Raw genomic sequence first — 22,226 nt, forward strand, 5'->3', positions numbered from 1 at the left:
GCGGCTGGAAACTTAGGGGTTTTTTCAGACAGAATGTATGTGTTCTGCGAAGCGGTCACCCACTCCATACTTTGTTTTCCCAATGTAGAGGAGACCACATTTTGAGCAGCGAAGTCAGTACACAAGGTTGCGTGAAGTGTAGATAAAGCATTGCTTCAGGTGGAAGGTGTGTTTTGACCCTTGGATACCAAGGAAGGAGGAAGTAAACGAGTAGGTGATACACCTTCTGTGGTTGCAGGGGAAGGTGCCATGGGACTGTGAGAGAGGTGTTGAGAGTGAAGGAGAAGTGGACTAGGTTTCCTGGAAGGAACAGTCCTTGTGGAAGGCTGACAAGGGAGGAGAGGGGAATATGTGTCAGGTGGTGGCATCTCAATGGAGGTGGTAGAAATGGTGAGAAATGGGTCAGACCCAGCTGACGGCCCTGTCAACTACAGTGCTAGGGAACCCTCAGTTGAAGAAGGTGGGCATTTCAGAGACCTCCTTGTCGAAGTTGGCATCATCAGAACAGATGTGATAGAGACACAGGAACTGGTAGAATGAAAGAGTATTTACAGAAAGCCGGGTGTAAGGATGTATAATCAAGGTAACTGTGGGAGTCAGTGACTTGTAGTGGACCATAACAAATCCGAACTGACTTGCTCCATCCTGGAAACCTTGCCAATGACTTCTTATCACCCACTCCTTCGCCTAGTTCGAGTGCGCATGCGGTAGGTGGTTTCGAGTCACACCTCTCGAAACGAGGGAGGGGACGTCATTGTGGGTCGCGAGAGCGGCTGTTGGGTGGCGCTCGAGACTGAGGCGACGGTGGAGCGAGCGAGTGAGCGTGCGCTTTGCCGCGAACACGCAGCCGGAATCCGGCGGCGGCGGTGGCGGCGGTTTTCCGGTCGCGGTTCCTCATTCCTACCTCCTTATTCACCTTTTTTTCCTTCACGGAAATTCACCTGACTGATTCGACGCAATCACTTCTTTTTTTTGGTCGCGGTGTTTAATTTCGCACCGCGTTCCCCCCCACTCTCGAAGGATGTCGAGTCGCGAGGAGGAACGCACGAAACTGGCGGAGATCATTAACCACTGGAATGCCAACCGGCTGGACCTGTTCGAAATCAGCCAACCGACCGAGGTGAGTACCGCGGCCTGAAGCGCCGGTACAGGCCGCGGTTGCACATCCCCCCCCCCCCCCCAGGAGGGACCAGCCGGGCGATTCAATGGCCCGGACCGCGCAGCCCGAGTCGGCGGTTGAGAGTGGGGAAACTGGTGAATCCTGATGTTTTGTGAAGCACTTTTGCTGTCCGCCCTTTCCACAACAAAGGGCATCCCAGCCTTGAGTACCGGCTGGGCGACTCGGCAGCAGGTTGGGGGTTGGGTGTTTTGTTCTGGGGCGGGGAGGAGAGAAGTGGGGAGCGGTGGGAATGAAATAATAAAATGCCGAATTCTCGCCATGTGTTCTCTTTGTGACTTCATTTTTTTTTTGTAAAATTTGGAAAGCCACCCTGAATTAAGAATTAAAGGGCGTGTCGTGAACGCTGAGACCATTATGTTGGAAGTTAGTTTCCCCGGCTCTCAAGCTAAGGGTAGCTCCGGAGATTGCACCTTCCTGGGGCAGGAGACTGTTTCTTGTAACTTTTAACAAGCGTTTCAGATTAAGTTAGTTACTGTGATTTGTTTAGCTTTAAGAAGAACCCTTTGTAAAACAATGAGTTTGATCCCCATATTTTCCTTAGCTATTTTCGGGGTTTTAAAAAATTTTCATCTCACCCTCTCGTGAGTTAACATCACATAGGTTTGAGATTCAAACCCAATAGTTTCATGTCATTTTTTTTTCTTAAGTTATTTGTGCTGATGTCCAACTGAGCTAGTGCAAATCAAAGATGTCAGTGGTTGCTCGCATATCTTAATATTTCAAACATTTAATTTTGCATGTTTTTGACGACTGCAACTTCAGTAAACAAAATGGAAAGAACAAATTTGACTGGGAATGTTTAAATCAATTTGGACGTGAATATAAATCAGGATTTTGACATGGTCTGTTCAATTAGACCTCCAAGTAATGTAGAAATTCATAGCTTGAAAACAAAAATATGCATTTAATATATTGCAACACCACTAAACTTTTCCCCAAATGGCGTAGCCAGAAATTAGAGTTGTAAGATTGTTGGACTAGCGTGACACTTCCTCTAACTTACCTTCCATAAAATTCAGGAACACTTATTTGGTTTGTCACTACAGTGGTTTTCCAACATTTAAAGGGAGCAGTTTTTGGTAAGGCAACATAGTTTTCAGGTGCCTGAATGGGAGAATCTGTCTGGGAAAAGGAAAACTATTTACTGACATGCAGCAACAAAAATAACATGTTGGTAAATGTAGGAAAATACATTTGATAGTTTTAGGCTGTTGTTCTATTCTGGTTATCAGTTTGAAATGTTTAACCTTTCTGCATGGTGTGTCATAAATGTTACTTGTCTTAGAAGTCATGTGTTCATTTCTATTTCTGTTCTTTGTGTTTCTAGCTTAATTTGTTAATTGAACTTGCCTTTTCAAGTTACTAGTTCTGGTATAAAGGGCTAAAGCATACCTTTTTGACTCTGCATTGCATGTTTAGAAAATGGATGTCAAAATTCAGGCAAACTGGAATGTCTGCCGCAGTGGCTCTGTCTCCCAATATTGAAAATAACAGTTCTTGTAGAATGAAAAATGTCCATAACTTTTCATTTGTGAGTAAAATCATCTAATTTGATATTCGTGCAGTAAAATATTAGGAATGCTGAATGTTTACAGCAAACTGGAGTTCTATCAATTGCTAAAATGTTTGATACATGTAGAACTCCCAAATAAAATTAGTTTTAAAAACTGCTTGCCTCGATCACAGTTCTAATCTTAAGCTGCCATTGATCATCTGATTGTGTATTATTTGTTTTGCATATAGTTCTTGTATTGCTTAATAAATATAAATGTAAAAGCACTACACCAGGTGATTAGACATTTGAATTTCACACCGCTGACCCTAGCTGTTGAAAGTAACTAATTTGGTTCACCTTTTTATTGAGCAAGTGTTCTGGAAGAATACAGTACAATATCTTGTCTGAAGCACGTCTTAAGAGGCATGACTACAGTGAGGGAGGCATCAAGGGAAAGTGGTTTGAAAACGGTCAGCTGAAATAATAGTTTAAAGAGGAATTTGTCATAGGAGCAGAATAAACGTGTTGGAATGTCCAGGTGAAGTAGACTTCTGGATGTTTATAACCTGTTTTCTTATATATTTGTGTATTGTAATGGTTATTGCTATGTGAATATAATTGCCAAACATGTTTGAGTGGTATGGGATGAGGAATCTCCTTTGGCACCTTGTGAGAAAGTGTGCTGTAAATAATGTTAGTTTGGTTCTCAGTCCCTTCCGTTGTTCAGTTTGAGGAAATTAAACAAACATATGTAATAAAAATTACATGGTACTATGGATTCCATGTAGCTGGTGTTTCCTTTTTAATTGTGAGTAACACTGTTGGTGGGACGTCTTTAGGACTTGAAACAGCACTCTGCAGTATACTGTTCCCTTTTTTAAACTGAATACCTTGCACTTCATTAACATAAACATCATTTTATAAAAATTAAGTTCTTGATTCTGTGCAGTCTTTTATGGCATGGTTATTATTTGAATCTGAGATGGGACTGTTAGAAATCTAACGCAAAGTTAGAAATGCAACTGCCACCTAGCTATTGGTTTTCTTGATTTGTATTAAGGAGCCAAAACCATTAGTGGGTTTTTTTTAATCTGAGTTTTACCATTTCCTTGTATATGGCTAAATATTTCAAATTATTACGTTTTTAAGAAAGTACATTCTGACGTGTGAAAGAAACTTGAAGGCAGATTAGATTACCTCCGGGGTCAAGCATTTATTTAGTAGAGCAACCTGGAATTCTGTGAAGTGAAATTCTGAATCGAGGTAGCTTTTCCTAGTTAATGGTCAAAAAATGTGTTGCAGCAGATTGTGCAGTTGTTCCTAGAAAATAGTAAATGGCATATTGAAACTGTTTAACTCCTGTTTAATAAGAAGCCCAGCAAAAGCTAATGTGCACTTATGATAATTAGAGTAATGTGTTAATTGAATATTCTTGAGGAATAGCATTGTGCATATGAATATATTGATGGTGGTCTGTTTAGCGCAGTTGGCTGGATGATTTGTGAGGTAGTGTGATGCAAACAGTGTGGGTTCAATTCCCACACCGGCTAAGATTATCACTGTCCTTAATCTCTCCCCTTATTGCCGTCCTGTTTCCCACTCGCCCACCTCAGTCGAAGCAAAATGCTCAGAGACATAGTGTAGTTTTACCTCCTTCATCTTTAATCTGGGCCCTGGAGGGGGAGAGAGAACGATCACCCATGTGCACAGGCATATGAGTTCACTGTCTCTTCTGGAACGGTAGTTTCTCAATGAACTGTAGTCATTTTACAAGGAGGAGCATCCAGATAAGGCAACATACATATTCATTGGGTGACTTGCAATCAAAGAGTATAAATAGTAAAGATTAAACCATCTGCTGTTATGTAATAACTGACTTCACATAATACTTTTCACCTTGTTAACTGACTTTACATACTGAATACTACCTCATCTTGTTAAATGGCTCTACATAATGCTTTTCCACCTTGTGAACCGGTTACCCTTGTCTCCAGCACCCGATTGTTAACTAAGTGCTTTTCTGGTCTGAGTCATGCTCAGCTGAACCTCTTATTTCACAAAACTCAAAACTTAACTCTTTTCATACCCAATACACATTCTCACCCTTGCCAGAGGTCTGGTGGCCTCCGATTAAATCACCGTCAGTTGTGCGTCTTTCAAGGAGAGAGTCTGGTAAGACTTGACTGCATCTCATTGTTAACTGCAAGCTCTTGTCTGATCTGAGTCATGTTCAGCTGAACGTCTTGTTTCACAAAACTAAAACTTAACTGCTTATAACTTAGACACTTAATCATTCCCTCCTTTACCTAGATGGCACTACCAGCTTTCTTAAGACTCATACAGTCAGTATGTAAGCAAGTTATTGACACAAAGCATACAATGATTATAACAACAAAAGTTACTAGTCTGTTTCAGTAAATAGAATTTGAAGAATCCTCCAATGTGGAAAAGAAATTCGCCAGTAAAGTTCTTAAATTCACAGTTCTTAGTGACCATTCCGTCCCTTCCAAGTCAAGGGGAAACAAGCCAGTTCTCCAAATATCTCCTTCAGTAAAGTTCAACCTGAAAACAAAATCCAGTCTGTCCTTCTGCCTCACTCCTCAGAAGTCTGAATTCTTGGATAAGGGCTGTTAAATGCTTCACAAGACTGATGAGACTTCATCCTTGCAGAGATGCTTCAGATCGAGTATACCAGCGCATCTGCGTGTGCAGTGCAGTAGCTGCAACTGCAGGCTAGGTGAATGCAGCATTCTTTGCTTCTGCTCTGCTGTTTAAATGTAACAGCACCAACTCACTGTTGTAATATTATCTTGATCAATGAACTGCCATAGCCCTTAAATGATTGAAAGATAAGGTAAAGCTTGCGTGGTTTAATGTCAGTAGGAAGGCCACTGACAAAACCTCCTCTTCACTGTTAGCTTCACTTTCGTGCTTGTGACTGGGGAGCTGATTGAATCTATTTGATCAGGTTGTGGATGTCGGGCAGTTTGAAGGCATGCTTTACCTGTGAATGTTCTCTAGAGAAGATGTAAGCTGCTTAAAGTATATTTGCATTTCCTTTCTCCTTCCTTGCCAAGTTAGTTATCAGTATAAAGACAGTCACACATTTAACTACACTAAATTATCTGCCTATTTCAACATTGTCATCTTGAAGTCTGTTACTATTTATGACATTATCAAGTTTTATGCAATCTGTAAACTTCTAAAAGTTGTAATGCCTAAACAATTCAGTCAATTATGAACAACAATCAGTGATTCTAAAATGGAACCCTCTGGTACCTTATTCAGATTCTTTAAAAATTATTTTCCTTTAACAAATTGTAACTTGGCTAATATGAAGGCTGTTAGGATAAGTATTTCAAAAGTCTGGAACAGCAAGAAAGCAACAAAAGTTCTAATTTAAATCTGAACTATTCGTGGGAAACAAATGCTGAGTGCTTTGAAATATGTTCTCCAAATGAAACTTCCCAAATAAAAGTCAGAATTGCAGCGGCAACTTTGGTAGAGATCATTATTCTTTGAATTTGCAATATGAAGGGGGCCAATGAAGTCTCAACAATAATTAACAGAACTGAAACGCTTAGCCTCACGTTCTAGAAATCTTTAACAAAACATCAAACTAAAAATATGCTCTTTTTGTGAAGACTGCATTAAAAACACAGCAGCAAAGATACTTTAATACAATATTCTCATCTGGCTTAAGCATGACCACTGACCCAGTTGTTTTTTTAACAGGCATTGTAGAATTTCAAACACATAGAACATAGAACAATACAGTGCAGAACAGGCCCTTCGGCCCTCGATGTTGCGCTGACCTGTGAACAATTCTCAGCTCGTCCCCCTATACCATCCCAAAATTATCCAAGTGCTTATCTAAGGGTTGTTTAAATTTCCCTAATGTGGCTGAGTTGACTACATTAGCAGGTAGGGCATTCCACGCCCTTACCACTCTCTGCATAAAGAACCTGCCTCTGACATCTGTCTTAAATCTATCACCCCTCAATTTGTAGTTATGCCCCTTCATACACACTGAAGTAATCATTCTAGGAAAAAGTATTTCACTGTCTACCCTACCTAATCCTCTGATCATCTTGTATGTCTCTATCAAATCCCCCCTTAGACGCCTTCTTTCCAATGAGAATAGACCCAAGTCTCTCAACCTTTCCTCATAAGACCTTCCCTCCGGACCAGGCAACATCCTGGTAAATCTCCTCTGCACCTTTTCCGATGCTTCCACATCCTATCTGTAATGGGGCGACCAGAACTGTACACAATATTCCAAGTGTGGCCACACCAGCGTTTTGTATAGTTGCAGCATGATATTGCGTTTCCGGAACTCGATCCCTCTACGAATGAAACCTAACACACCATATGCCGCCTTAACAGCACTATCCACTGGGTGGCAACTTTCAGGGATCTATGTACATGGACTCCAAGATCCCTCTGCACATCCACACTACCAAGAATCTTTCCATTGACCCAGTACTCTGCTTTCCTGTTATTCTTCCCAAAGTGAATCACCTTACATTTATCTGCACTGAACTCCATTTGCCTCCTCTCAGCCCAATTCTGCAGTTTATCCAAGTCCCCCTGCAACATTCTTCCAAACTGTCCACTACTCCACCGACTTTAGTGTCGTCTGCAAATTTACTAATCCATCTACCTGTGCCAGCGTCTAAGTCACTTATAAAAATGATGAACAGCAGTGATCCGAAAACTTGTGGCACACCACTAGTAACTGGACTCCAGACTGAATATTTTCCATCAACTACCACTCGCTGCCTTCTTTCAGAAAGCCAGTTTCTAATCCAAACTGCTAAATCGCCCTCAATTCCATGCCTCTGCATTTTCTCCATCAGCCTACCATGTGGAACCTTTATCAAAGTCTTTACTGAAGTCCATGTATACCATGTCAACTGCCCTGCCCTCACCTGCATGTTTGGTCACCTTCTCAAAAAACTGAGGTTTGTGAAACACTACCTGCCCTTGATGAAACCATGTTGACGATCTGAAATCAAATTGTTGCTTGCTAGATGATTATAAATCTTATCTCTTATAAAATCCTTTCCAAAACCTTTTCTACAACAGAAGTAAGGCTCACTGGTCTGTAATTACCTGGGTCGTCTCTGCTGCCCTTCTTGAACATTTGCAATCCTCCAGTCCTCGGATAGACAATGACGACTCAAATATCAAAGCCAAAGGCTCTGCTATCTCCTCCCTAGCTTCCCAGAGAATCCTTGGATAAATGCCATCCAGCCCAGGGGACTTGTCTACTTTCACTCCTTCTAGAATTGATAACACCTGTGCGTAACTAACCTTGGTCGTTTCTAGTCTCATATCTCGTACCTCGTTCTTCTCCTCCACACTCTTTTCTTTTTCCTGAGTGAACACCGATGAGAAATGTTCATTTAGCACCTCTCCGATCTCTACAGGGTCCACACTCAACTTTCCTCTTCTGTCTTTGGCCCTATTCCTACCCTAATCATCCTTTTATTCCTCACATACCTATCTATAGAAAGCTTTAGGGTTCTCCTTTATTCTGTTTGCTGAAGACTGCTCGTGTCCTCTCTTTGCTCTTAACTTTCTCTTTAAATCCTTCCTAGCTGATCTGTAACTCTCCATCACCTCATCTGTACCATCTTGTCTCATCAACACACAAGCCGCCTCCTCATCACCTCATCTGTACCATCTTGTGTCCTCAACACACAACCCGCCGCCGCCTCCTTAACAAATGATGCAATTTCTGTAGTAAACCACAGTTCCCTTACCTTATCAGTTCCTCCCTGCCTGACAGGGACATACCTATCAAGGACACGCAATATCTGTTCCTTAAACCAGCTCCACATTTTGATTGTCTGTCTGCATCCCCTGCATTTTGCTGCCCCATTCTATGCATCCTAATTCTTGCCTAATCGCATTATAATTGCCCTTGCCCCGTCGATAACTCTTGACCTGTGGCATGTACCTATCCCTTTCCATCACTAAACTAAACATAACTGAATTATGGTCACTCTCCAAAGTGCTCGCCTACAACTAAATCAAACACCTGGCCTGGTTCATTACCAAGCACCGGATCCAGTGTGGCCTCTTCTCTTGTTGGCCCTTTAACATACTGTCAGGAAACCCTCCTGTACATGTTGGACAAAAACTGATCCACCTGACGTACTAGAGCTTTAACATTTCCAGTCAATGTTGGGGAATGTACAGCATGGAAACAGACCCTTTGGTTCAATCCATCCATGCTGACCAGATATCCCAACCCAATCTAGTCCCACCTGCCAGCACCTGGCCCATATCCCTCCAAACCCTTCCTATTCATATACCCATCCAAATGCCTCTTAAATGTTGCGATTGTACCAGCCTCCACCACATCCTCTGGTAGCTCAAAGTTGCCCCTTAGATCTCTTTTATATCTTTCCCCTCTCACCCTAAACCTATGCCCTTTGGTTCTGGACTCCCCGACCCCAGGGAAAAGAGTTTGCCTATTTATCCTATCCATACCCCTCATAATTTTGTAAATCTCTATAAGGTCACCCCTCATGACTCTATGACTCTAACTTAAAGTCCCCCATAATGACCAACCTCTTCCTTTCATTCCTACTCAGAATTATTTTGCTAATTCTCTCTTCCATCTCCCTGGAACTCTGCAGAGGTTTATAAAAAAAATTGCAAGCAGTGTGACCTTTCCCCTCCTGTTTCTAACCTCAGCCCATGCTACCTCATTAGATGAGTCCTCATCAAAAATTCTCTCAGCCACTGTTATGCTATCTTTGACTAACAAGGCCACACCTCCCCCTCTTTTACCACCTTGCCTGTTTTTAATGAAAATCTAAACCCTGGAACCTGCAGCATCCATTCCTCACCCTGTTCTATCCATGTTTCCGAAATGACCACACCGTCGAAGTCCCAGGTACCTATCTTATTTCATCTACTTCTGGCATTGAAGTAGATACTCTTCAAACCAGTTTGCTGTCTGCCAGCACATTCCTGTGACTCTGAAATCCTGTCCCTGTCCTTCCTACTCTCATCCTCCTGTGCACTGCAACTACACCTCTGGTTCCCATTCCCCATGTTGAGCTAGTTTGAACCCACCCAAATAGCACCAGCAAATTTCCAACCCAGGATATTAGTACCCCTCTGGTTCAAGTGAAGACCGTCCTGTTTGTACAAGTCCCACCTTCCGCAATTACCTAAAAACCTGAAACCCTCCCTCCCGCACCGTCCTTGCAGCCACGTGTTCAGCTGATATCTCTCTCTACTCCTTGACTTGCTATCACGTGGCATGGGTAACAAACCAGAGATAACAACTGTTTGTTCTAGCTCTCTGCTTCTACCCTAGCTCCCTGAAATCCTGCCTTACATCACTATCCCTCTTTCTACCTATGTTGTTGGTACCTACATGACAACGACTTGAGGCTTTTTTAGATTACATTAGATTACTTACAGTGTGGAAACAGGCCCTTCGGCCCAACAAGTCCACACCGCCCCGCCGAAGCGTAACCCACCCATTCCCCCACATCTACATTTACCCCTTACCTAACACTATGGGCAATTTAGCATGGCCAATTCACCTGGCCTGCACATCTTTGGACTGTGGGAGGAAACCGGAGCACCTGGAGGAAACCCACGCAGACACAGGGAGAACGTGCAAACTCCACACAGTCAGTCGCCTGAGGCGGGAATTGAACCCGGGTCTCAGGCGCTGTGAGGCAGCAGTGCTAACCACTGTGCCACCGTGCCGCCACCCTCTCCCTTCAGGGCCCCAAAGAAACTATCCGAGACATCACGGACCCTGGCACTTGGGAGGCAACCGCAAGTCTCATTCGTTCCCAACAAATCTTCAATCTGCGCCTCTAACTATTGAGTCCCCAATGACTAATAAACTCCTCCTTTCCATCCTTCCCTTCTGTGCAACTGGGACAGGCTTTGTGCCAGAGACCTGGGCCCCACTGCTTACCGCTGTTAAGTCGTCCTCCTCAACAAAATGGTATACATGTTTTCAGGGGAACAACCACAGGGGATCCCTCCACTGACTTTCTTTTCCCCTTTTCGAACAGTCACATCAGGGGCTCAAGGCACTTAATCAATTTGCTTTAAGGTTACAAGTTTGTAATGCAAGGTCTGTGAAGGTTTGTAGCTCAGGTTGAGGTTTACGGTGTAGGTTTGCTCGCTGAGCTGTAGGTTTGACATCCAGGTGTTTCATTACCTGGCTAGGTAACATCAGTGGCGACCTCCAAGTGAAGCGAAGTTGTTGTCTCCTGCTTTCTATTTATATCTTTGTCCTGGATGGGGTTTGTAGTGATGTCATTTCCTGTTCATTTTCTGAGGGGTTGATAGATGGTATCTAGATCTGTGTGTTTGTTTATGGCGTTGTGGTTGGAGTGCCAGGCCTCTAGGAATTCTCTGGCATATCTTTGCTTAGCCTGTCCCAAGAAAGATGTGTTGTCCCAGTCGAAGTGTTGGTTTTTTTTCTTCTCCATGTGTAGGGCTACGAGGGAGAGAGGGTCGTGTCTTTTTGTGGCTAGCTGGTGTTCATGTATCCTGGATACACGATGCCAGGATACACGAACACCAGCTAGCCACAAAAAGACATGACCCTCTCTCCCTCGTAGCCCTACACATGGAGAAGAAGAAAACCACCATTTCGACTGGGACAGGCTAAGCAAAGAATGCCAGAGAATTCCTAGAGGCCTGGCACTCCAACCACAACGCCGTAAACAAACACACAGATCGAGATACCATCTATCAACCCCTCAGAAAATGAACAGGAAATGGCATCACCACAAACCCCAGGAACCTCATCCAGGACAAAGATATAAATAGAAAGCAGGCGACAACAGCTTTGCTTCACTTGGAGGTCGCCACTGATGATGTTACCTAGCCAGGTAATGAGATGTCTGGATATCAAACCTACACCCTAAGTTTTGTAATTTTAAAAAGGACCTGATGTTGCACAATTTGAATGTTTAAAAAAAAGGGTGGCATGGTGGCTCGGTGGTTAGCACTGCTACCTCACAGCACCAGGGTTCCAGGTTCGATTCCAGCCTCGGGTGACTGTCTGTGTAGAGTTTGCACATTCTCCCTGTGTCTGCATGGGTTTCCTCTGGGTGCTGCGGTTTCTTCCCCCAATCCAAAGGTGTGCAGGTTAAGTGAATTGGCCATGCTAAATTACCCGTAGTGTTAGGTGCGTTAATCAGAAGGAAATGGGTCTGGGTGGGTTACTCTTTGGAGGGTCGGTGTGGACTTGTTGGGCTAAAGGGCCTATTTCCATACTGTAGGAATCTAAATTAAAAAATAAATAAAAACTGCCGCATTACATAGCCCACAAAACACATTGAATTAAGATCCTGTTTCAAACAAGGCCAAACAGTTACTTAAAAGGATTTTTGTGAACTAAGATTTTAACAAACCAAAATTTTAAACATCAAACACTCTCAGCATGGCACAATTTACATTTAAACTTTCCTTTTTCAACCCAAGTATTAGTATAACCTTAATTTTACTGTTTCTCACTTTTGCATTCTCTCGATGAAATTCTTTTATAAAAAGGAGAAAACACTCGCAGCGGATCATGTCACACTCTTCCTCAAGAACAAAGACTCGCAGAGCCTCACATTTTGCCATCTAGGGGGCTTTAATCCCTTTCTTAATTTACTGATGGAGGCTTGAACCCCAATTAAACACAAACTTGAATCCTGCTTAAACATAGAAAACTGGAATCCCGCTTAAATACAGAGCTCTCATCAGCACAGCGTAAAGGTATTTGAATCTCGAATTAACCCACCCAGGGGACTCAAACCCCGGTACTACTCAATTTACCCCCCCCTTTCAATACGGCGTAGAGGACTGGAACCTCTGCCTGCCAGCATGCTTGCAAAACTGTGTCTCAACTGATCTAATTACCGTTCAATGAATCCATAGAATAGAGAGCAATTGAGCGAGGGGACAGATTCCAGCATACAGGAAAATCGAGAGCGATGAAGGTTTGAAATCTTAAAATCTTACCTTGTGGGCCCGTCCGTCTTGAGACACTGATGTTCCGGGCGACCGCTGATACCGTCTGATAACTATTCGTTTTGGATCCTGCCAACTAGACCGATATTGTCGTCCTGTTTCTTCTTCTCCTGTTCTCCAACCCCCCCCCCCGCAACCCCAGTCAAAGCAAAGTGCTTAAAGAGACACAGTATAGTTTTACCTCCTTCATCTTTATTCTGGGCCCTGGAGAGGGAGGGAGAACGATCACCCATGTACACAGAGACATGAGTTCTCTGTCTTTCTGGAATAGCAGTTTATTCATGAATTATATAGTCACTTTACAGGGAGGAGAATCCAGATAAGGCAACATACATATTGATTAGGTGACCGTTATGATCAAGCCATCTGGTGTTACACAATGAATGTTCTTAACCTTAATTGGCTTCATGTAATGAATGCTTCTCAACTTGTTAACTGACCTTACATACTGAATGCTTCCAGAATTGTTAAATGGTTCTACATAAAGCTTGGTAACCCATTATCCTTGCCTCCAACATCTCATTGTTAACTGGAAGTTCTTATCTGATCTGATTCATGCTCAGCTGGACCTCTTGTTTCACAAAACTCAAGGCTTAGCTCTTTCTCTACCTGTTTATACTTTATACGTTTTCTCAACCTCTATGTTGAGTATTTTGCCTTATGTCAAATAAGAGCTATCAAAAAAATTGCCTTGTGTCAAGTTTTTATTTTTGGATTTATCAAAACTTTTATATGAAAGTTGATGGTGCCTTGTGTCATGCATATTGGCTTTGGAAGGGAAGTTTTTCATTTAAGTTTGATTTGTTTATGCTGTTCTCTTGCCTCATTGGCTAACCCACCCAAAAGTAAAACCTACATGAAGCACAGCAGCATTGTGAGCTTGTTTAAGCAGAAATGTTTTTGCAGTGTTATTTTGTAGAAATATTTGTTCATGGGATGTGACCATACTGGCTGTGGTGATAATTGCCTATCCTTAGACTCTAAGCTGCCTAGGGAAACTATCACATTGCTGTTGCTCTGGACTCACATATAAGCCTGACAGAGTAGGATGGTAGATTTCTTTCCCTAAAGGACATTAGTGAACCTGATGGGTTTTTACAATAATTGACGGCAGCTATGTGGTCAACGGTGACTAGATTTTTATTTAACACCAGCTTTTTAAATTGAATTTAAATTTGTCTGTGGAGGATGGAGGAAGAGGAGAGATTTTGAAATGTTCAGCAGGCTTGGATGAATTTGCAGAATTGTGAAGAAAAATTAATATACTGAGACACATGACTTTTTGCTGCTTCCACAGGTGCTGCTACATCTAAGTATTTCTAGCGCCTCGTTTTAAATTCATAATTCAATTTTTCACTTTTTTTGCTTTTTCCAGAATTGTTACATTTCTTAAGTGAGATCCATATTAAACCATTGTGCCTGCAGTTACCAGTGGGTTTGATATTCAGTTCATTATCCATTAAAGGTATTTATGTATAGTGCATAACTGTTACACTCACTATCATCACTATCATACCAAAATCTGCCTTCCATCTAAAAGTGAGTCAGTAAATGTGACATGCTGTTGCATTCCCCTCCTCTGGACTGACTTGGAACCACATTATTTAGAGTTAGCATCCTTGAATGGGTTAATTAGAAATTATGACATACCTCTGGAACAGGTGGAATTTGAAGCCAGGCCACCTGGCTCAGAAGTCACAAGCACACGCACCCCCCCCCCCCCCACTTGATGTTTGTGGTTAGCAGAGTTCAGTTTCTGGTAAATGATAATCCACAGGCTGTTGATAGTGGGAGAGTCTGCAACCTTGAGGAACTCTGTCAGAGAGATCCAAGGACTGAAATGATTGATCCCCAATGTCCATGGCCATCTTCCTTTAAGGTATATGAAACTTCAAACAGCAGAGTTTCCCACAATTCCCATTAACATCAATGTTACTAGGACACCTTGCTGCCATACTGTCAAAAGTTGTATCAATGTCCTTGCTCTTACCTTAACTCCTGAGTTCAACCCTTTATAGGGGTGTAATGAGGTCAGTAACTGAGTCACCCTGATAACACTAGAATTGAGCATCATGAATTCTTCATTGTTGTTTTGTGTGCTGTTTGATTGCACTGGCGATGATGCCTTCCATTAGTAAGCTGACAATTGAGTAGATTGGCTGGCTGTATTTATCCTGTTCTTTGTGGTGAGCAAATAAATATGCAATCCACTTTCAGGTAGATGCCAGTGTTGTAGCTGTTTGGAACAGCTTGCCTAGGGCCGTGGCTGGTTTTGCAGCACAGGTCTTTCATTGCTTTTGTCAGAATGCTGACTTGCAATATCCAATGCCTTCATTTATTTCTTTTATCATGTAGAGGAGATCAGATAGGTGTCATACTTGAACCGATGATTTTGGAAGCCATTGGTGAAGGTGATAAATCACCTGATCTGACGATTTAGCATTGAAGATGATTGTCAGTGCTTCAACCTGTTTTGCGCAGATACGCCCCTCTTTTCTCCCTACCTTCCTAAAAAAAGCATTGACATTTAGAATATTTGCTAACCATCTTCCCTGGGTTATGTGCAGTGCAGAGGTTGTGAATGAGCTCTGTTCCTAAGAACGTGTGTATGCCAGTTGTAATGCTGTATAGTACAATATAAAGTTGCAAGTCATAAGTATGAACAAACGTTCACATATCGGATCCTTAAAATTAAGATCCCACACGGGGGAGTGCTAATATTGTTTATAAGTATGAGTAGTTGTAAGTCAGATGTTTGAAAGTTGTGGACTGCTTGTGTTTGTTTAATTGTCATGATGTGGAGATGCCAGTGTTGGACAAAGTCAGAAGTTAATGATACCAGGTTATAGTCCAACAGGTTTATTTAAAATTTCCAAACTTTTGGAATGCTACATCATCTTCATGGCTACTATCGAAACCATGAACTACTGACGCAGTGGAGAGGATCACCAAGTAAGTCATGCATATCGAAACAGACATCTAGATTCTGCAGAGACGCAAGAAAGCAGTCAAGATCCTGCCAGGACTACAGATCACGAATCCACTCAAGTCGACCTACAACACAAACTGAGAGATTCTGCCATCGTATCCCCTTCTCATTCCTCAACCATCTTGTACACCAGCTCTATAGCAGATGTCACAACCTTGAAACCGTGATAGAGTCCATACTCTCAACTTGCACTCCGGACACAGTGGACCAGCTACGAGACATTGCCAAGCAGATGGAACTGTGCCACCTATGTGCACACCAAGGACAGGAAATGTGAGAAACTCTGCATCACCACCCCAAGCCTTCCCTGGTACTGTTTGAAACTGGTACCACTGCAGAGAAGTTCATCAATTTGTCTGGTCACACCCCTCAACCAGACAAAATGAGAGTTCTTAGCTGCGGGCCCAATTTCTGTCCCACTGCCAAAATGGATCCCATTGCCCTCGTGACGGACACAGGAATTCATCAAGCATGTTAGACTCGGAATTCTTCAACAAACCCCAAAATGTTAGCAGTGAGCCTAATGAGACTACCAAAAAACTGTAACAATCAACAGAGATCCACAGTGCAGCAACCAACGAAGATAGAGTCGAATTGGATCCGAGTGCATGGCCGCTGCCCTAGGCTCAACATGTATGCTCTCAAGGCCAGCTGCAACATTGTCATAAAATTAACAGCCAAAGGAGGAGCCATCGTCATACAGAACAGAATGGATTACAGCAAAGAGATATTACTGACAACTGAACAACTAGAAATACTACAGACCATTAGCTGCCAATCCAGCCAGAGAACACACTTGTCAACTCCACAGACTGATCAAGATGTTTGATCCAGACTTTGAGTATCCTATGCACTCTAATCCCACGTACTTCTCATGTAGGAGACTTGTTCTGCCTTCTGAAGATATACAAAGCCAACAAACCTGGACATCCCATTATTATCAGGCAATGGGACTCTGTGTGAGAACTTGACTGCATCAAGTGCATCTTGAAACCCATTTGTACGAGGAGCCCCCAGCTTCTGTCATGACACTACATACTTACAGAAGCTTGACACTCACTGACCAATTGAACCAGGAATATTCCTTGTCACAATGAATATTTTGGCACACTATATCAGCATCCCCCATGACAACGACATCTATGCAACAGCCTCCATACTGAACACTGATAACTGCCAATTTCCAGACGCCATCAAACAACTCATCTACTTCATCCTCTACCACAGTACCTTCACCTGCGACAACCAGCTATTCATCCAGGCACTGAGCAATCTGGTACTAAATTTGCACCTCATATACCAACATTTTCATGCACCAATTTGAGCAAGACTTCTTCATGGGACCTCCAGTCGATGCTATACACCAGATACATTAGCATTTTCTTCCTTTGGACTCATGGCATAAAATCACTGAAATGATTACACAACAATACCAGCAAGTTTTATCCCACTATTAGATTTATCATGGACTGCTCTTCAGAATCAGTTTTATTCTTGGAAACTCATCTCCAAGCATGGACACCTTTATACTTCACTGAACTGCAAATCCATGGATAACCTCACGATGCTCCTCTTCTCTAGCTTCCATCCTAAACACGCTAAAGAAGTCATCCACTATAGACAAACCACCTGCTTACACATGGGATCTGCTCTGACGAGAAGGAACATGACACCTACAGAAGCTGAAAGACACCCATGTAAGAATGGAATATAGTGCTGAACGCATCGATTGACAGTTCTGATGTGCAAAAGTGAAAAACGGCCACACTTCATCTGATGAAGTAGTAGTGATCAGAAAGCTTGTGAAAGTAGCCCAGGTTTGTTTATCTTTTTTCAATCTATTTAAACATTTTCAGTGACTCACATGATTTCTCCACACAGTTTACTGTAATTTTTTTGTAGGAGTAAATTACTGCAAATGCTGGAATCTGAACTGAAAACAAAAAATGTTGGAAATCTCAGCGGGTCAGGCAGCATCCATGGAGAGAAAGCAAGCTAATGTTTCATGATGACTGTTCAGAGCTGAAGTGAAGTGTGGAGGGGACAGCATTTATGCAATAGTGGGGTGGTTGGAGTGTAAAGTGCTAGGGGAGAAAGGATGTTGATAGTTCAAATTAAGTGATCAGCGAATCACACTGCAAACTGGAGGAGCAACATCACATCTTCAGACTAGACAACTTGCAACCTTCTGGCTCAATATTGAGTTCAACACCTGGAAATTATGAACCTGTTCCTTTCCTTTTTTTTTAGCTTTTGCTTGTTACATTCTCTGTTATGCTTCCCCGACCTCTTGGGACTGTCTTTCCACTCTAGCATTTTCACTATTGTTCTACCATTATCTCATTCTGATCACCCTAAGCCAGATTCCCCAATTTGTTCGTCTGAGAACATTTGGTTTTAGGTTTGGGTAAAAAAGCTAATATAATGCTTTCATTCAAACCGGGAAGGAGGCAGAAAGCAAGAAACTACAGCCCAGTTAGCTTATCATTTGTTAAAGGGAAAGACGTTCATATAAAGAAATTGGATAACTTCAAGTTAATCAGACAGCACCAAAGTGGTTTTGTAAAATGGGAATCATGTTTAACTTATTGGAGTTCTTTATTTACAGCACAAAATCCTTTCCTTTAAAGATGGATGTATTGTATTTTGATTTCCAGAAGGCATTTGATATGGGGCCATGGGAAAGGTTATCCTGGAAAATAAACTCTCATGGTTTTGGGGTAACACATTGGTATGGATTGAAGACTGGCTTCCTAACAGGAAGCAGAGAGTAGCAATAAATAGGTCTTTTTCAGGTTGGCAGAATGTCATGGATGGTATGCTGCGAGGGTCGATACTGGGCCCTCAACTCTTGACAATTTACGTAAGATTTGGATGAAGAGACTGAAGGCATAGTAGTTAAATTTGTGGGTGACAGTGAGTTGTGAAATCGATATAAGGAGCCTACAAAATAGGGTAAGTGAGTGGGCAAAGATCTGGCAAATGGAGATGAATTTGGGAAAGTATGAAATTGCCCATTTGACAGGAATAATCATGTTATCTCTTCAGATACAGAAAGATCAAGGTTTTCTAGTGTATGAATTACCAAGTTAGTATATAATACAGCACGTAAATAGAAATGTTGTGAGGTGACTTGAATGCAAGACATTAATGTAACATATCAGAAGTAAGAGGCAAATCCAAAATTTAAAATACAGATACATGGATCAGTGTGAGTTATTTGTAAATATTACAGTTTTTGCAATACAAGTAACGAATAGCATTGACCTGTTAGTTGAACATCATAATTTTGAGAATCTTGGATTTGTAGACTAATTTGAAGTTCCAATCTCCTGATCCCTTTTTTAAACTGGTTTGCAGCACTGTGAGAAAGTGGTCTTTGCCTGCAGCACAGAAGTAATGAGGTTGTTCTTTAGCTGCGATCTTCGCACACAACACCCCAAGTTCTGATTCACAAAAATCAGAACTTAACTCTTTCCCTGACTGCTTATACCCAATAGCTGAAAAAGTGTTGCTGGAAAAGCGCAGCAGGTAAGGCAGCATCCAAGGAACAGGAGAATCTGCCTGACCTGCTGCGCTTTTCCAGCAACACATTTTCAGCTCTGATCTCCAGCATCTGCAGTCCTCACTTTCTCCTCCTGCTTATACCCAATACACATTCTCAGGTCAATTGGCTGAAAAATAGCAAATTGAGTTCAATCTGGACAAATACAAGGCACTGCATTTTGCTACAGCAACAAGGGTAGGGCTATTACAATTAATGGTAGGCCCTTGTGTAGTGTTGTAGAACAGAGGGACCTAGGGGTGCAGGCACATAATTCTTTGAAATTTGCATCACAGATGGACAGGGTGGTTAAAAGAGTATTTGGCATGCTTCATTGCTCAATCCTTTGAGTATAGGAATTAAGAAGTCATGTTGAGGCTGTGCAGGATGTTAATGAGGCATCTTCTGGACTAATGTGTCCAGTTCTGGTCACTCAGTTAGGAAATTATTAAACTGGAGAAGATTCAGAAGTGATTTACAAGGATATTGCTGGGTTTGGAAGGTTTGAGTTCTAAAGATAGGCTGGAACTTTTTTTCCACTGGAGCGTAGGAGGTTGATAGACGACCTTACGAAAGTTTATAAAATAATGAGGTGTACAGATAGAGTTAATGGTAGTTGTCTTTTTCCTAGGATGGGATTTCAAGTGGGGCACATTCATTATGGACAGTCTGTTTCTGTGCTGTATGACTGAGAAACAGTCTGTGAGCGCAGGAGCAGTGAGAAGATGGGGTGGTGAGCAAGCTTTTGCTACTGCCATGCGTGTGAGAGATGCCAGACTGGGGCTGCACTACGGAAACTGGGATGGACATTGCCAGGGTGTGGAGAAAAGACTTGGCAAAGGGAAGGGGTGGAAGAAGACTGCATTGTGGGGCATGTGGAATGGGGATAACAGTTTAAACCTGTTAACAAAGAAATACTCAGCTAACTGGGAATGAGGAAAATATCAGAGATAATGAATTCTTTGAAAATGAAAGGGAAGCCTTTACTTTTAGGCTGTTAATGTTCAGGAATTACTTTACGAGGAAAAGATTGTGGATGCATACTGTAAACTAAGTTGAGTTTAAAATCAGAATTTGAGGTTTAAGATTTAGTTAACAGTAGTATCTAATCTGGTTAGTGTCTTTTTACTAATGAAATTATTGGTTGTATTAAAAAAATGCAAATTTATGCTTGTGCCAAAGTGTCTGTTGAGTTGATATTTGTTTTGTGACTTTCAAGTATAATGGTGTATTGCTAATTGAAAATATCGATGAATTCTTATTCCCCTACTGAGAGGAACAAATATGCTACGTGTTGATCAGTATTCCCTCTAACTTGCTTTTTGGTGCCTCCAAGGTCTGTTTGTGCCAGTGGCTTCAGGAGCCAGATGTCAGTGCCCTGCTTTGCATACTGATCCCCTTGCGCAAAATCCGGCAGTGGCTGCGCATGCAGTCACTCATCTTAAGGTGGATGTTGATGATAACACAATGGATCCTGCTGTTCAGCTTTTCTTTGCCAAACTCATTGATAGTAAGCTTTCAACTTTCTGAAACTGAAGTTGTGAACATTGGCATGAATGTGACCCATTCAAGGAAGTCCCACTATGCTAAGACATATCCATTTAAATGTAGAAAATGCTGGAAATATAGGTAAATAGATTTTAAGGTGAAATGGTTAATGTTTCAGGTCAATAACCTTTCATTAGAACTGGAAGAAGATAGCAATGTAATTAGCCTTAAGTAATGTGATTTGGGTCTGAGAACAAAAAGAAAGGTAAGATTGAATGGCAAGAATATGTGGGGCTAGGAGTGTGATAATGAGACAAGTAAAGCAAGGAACGATGGATCTTGACAAGATATGGATGATATTCGTATTGCCAACCAAAAGCAAAAATGAGGAGGGGGGAAAAAAACACCAGTAACATTGAAACCTGTAAAAGAGAAAGCAAACTCAGTGGCAGAGGTGAAGGCCTGAAATTGTCAAAACTCATTGATTCTGGGAGATTTTAAAAAAAATTATTAAATCATGAGGTGATGCTGCTTGAGATTTTGGTAAACTTCATTGGATCAATAAAGCAGGATGAGGAGTGAGAGATCAGCATGAGAGCAAGGTGGAGAATTAAAATAACAGACAACTGGAATCTCTGGACCCAGCCTGTGTAGTGATGTTACCCAAAGCTATTGCTTAATGTATTTGATCATGCCATCATAGAGCAGATCATCTTATGAGCACTGCATACCCTATCCAAAAGTGAAAGTAGTAAAAGTAAATTGAAGTTTGACTTAAGAATGGGGAACACACTTCTCCCAGTCTGTCACAGATGATTATGGATTAATTTGCAGTTCATGCTCTATTGCAGAACTTGAGCATACAATCAAAGGCTGACATCCAAACTGAGTATAGATGGAGTGCTGTATTGTGGGAACTGTCATTATTGTTGAGTTGTTGAAACCAAGGCCCCTGCTGTCAAGTGGCCATAAATGATCCCACAGCCCTGTTTTAAAGTTTAGCAGGAGAATCATCCCTTGTGTTCTATTCAGCAGTTTTTGTACTCCACTTCTGTTTTGAGGTGCTGGTTATCTGGTCATTGTCATATTGCTATTTGTGCAAACTTGCTGTGAACAAATTGGCTGACACATTGCCCCAAAGCAGTGTTGGAGTGATTATTGCACCAAGTGAAAGGTGTTATAGCCCGCACTTCTTTCTGTAAATTGGAGAATGAAATTGGAATCTTCATCTTTTTCGAAGATGATATAACCTAACAAAAATCGTACTAGTTTTGACTGTCATTTATGCATTGAACTGTCAAAGAATGAAATATTTATTGCAGTCTCTGGCATTATTCCTTCAACTAGTTTTAATCTTTGAATTTGCTGTCTTGTACTCAAATTTTATTGCAAAGTTATAGACTGGAATTCTTTTCTTTAAATTGGCAATTTTGTTAATACTGTAAAAGTCTTAATGAATAGACAAGGGTCTTTAGAGTTTTAACTCTTAGTAAATCTTAAACTTCTGTCATAACAG

General features: G+C 41.8%; 1 protein-coding gene across 6 annotated transcripts in view; it reads left to right on the plus strand.

The window, feature by feature from the left end:
* Positions 1-769: 769 nt before the first annotated feature.
* Positions 770-22,226, plus strand: part of afdna (afadin, adherens junction formation factor a) — a 232,237-nt gene continuing 210,780 nt past the window's right edge. For 3 of the 6 annotated variants that reach the window (XM_072581189.1, XM_072581191.1, XM_072581188.1), the window contains exon 1: positions 771-1,120. In XM_072581189.1, coding sequence (XP_072437290.1) covers positions 1,022-1,120 — 99 coding nt within the window. In that variant the 5' untranslated portion in view covers positions 771-1,021. Of the gene's footprint in view, positions 1,121-22,226 lie in introns of all 6 variants that reach the window. The other 3 variants (XM_072581186.1, XM_072581187.1, XM_072581190.1) reach the window with 2 other exon arrangements.

The sequence above is a fragment of the Chiloscyllium punctatum genome, chromosome 11 (genome assembly GCF_047496795.1).
Source record: "Chiloscyllium punctatum isolate Juve2018m chromosome 11, sChiPun1.3, whole genome shotgun sequence".
Lineage (NCBI taxonomy): Eukaryota > Metazoa > Chordata > Chondrichthyes > Orectolobiformes > Hemiscylliidae > Chiloscyllium > Chiloscyllium punctatum.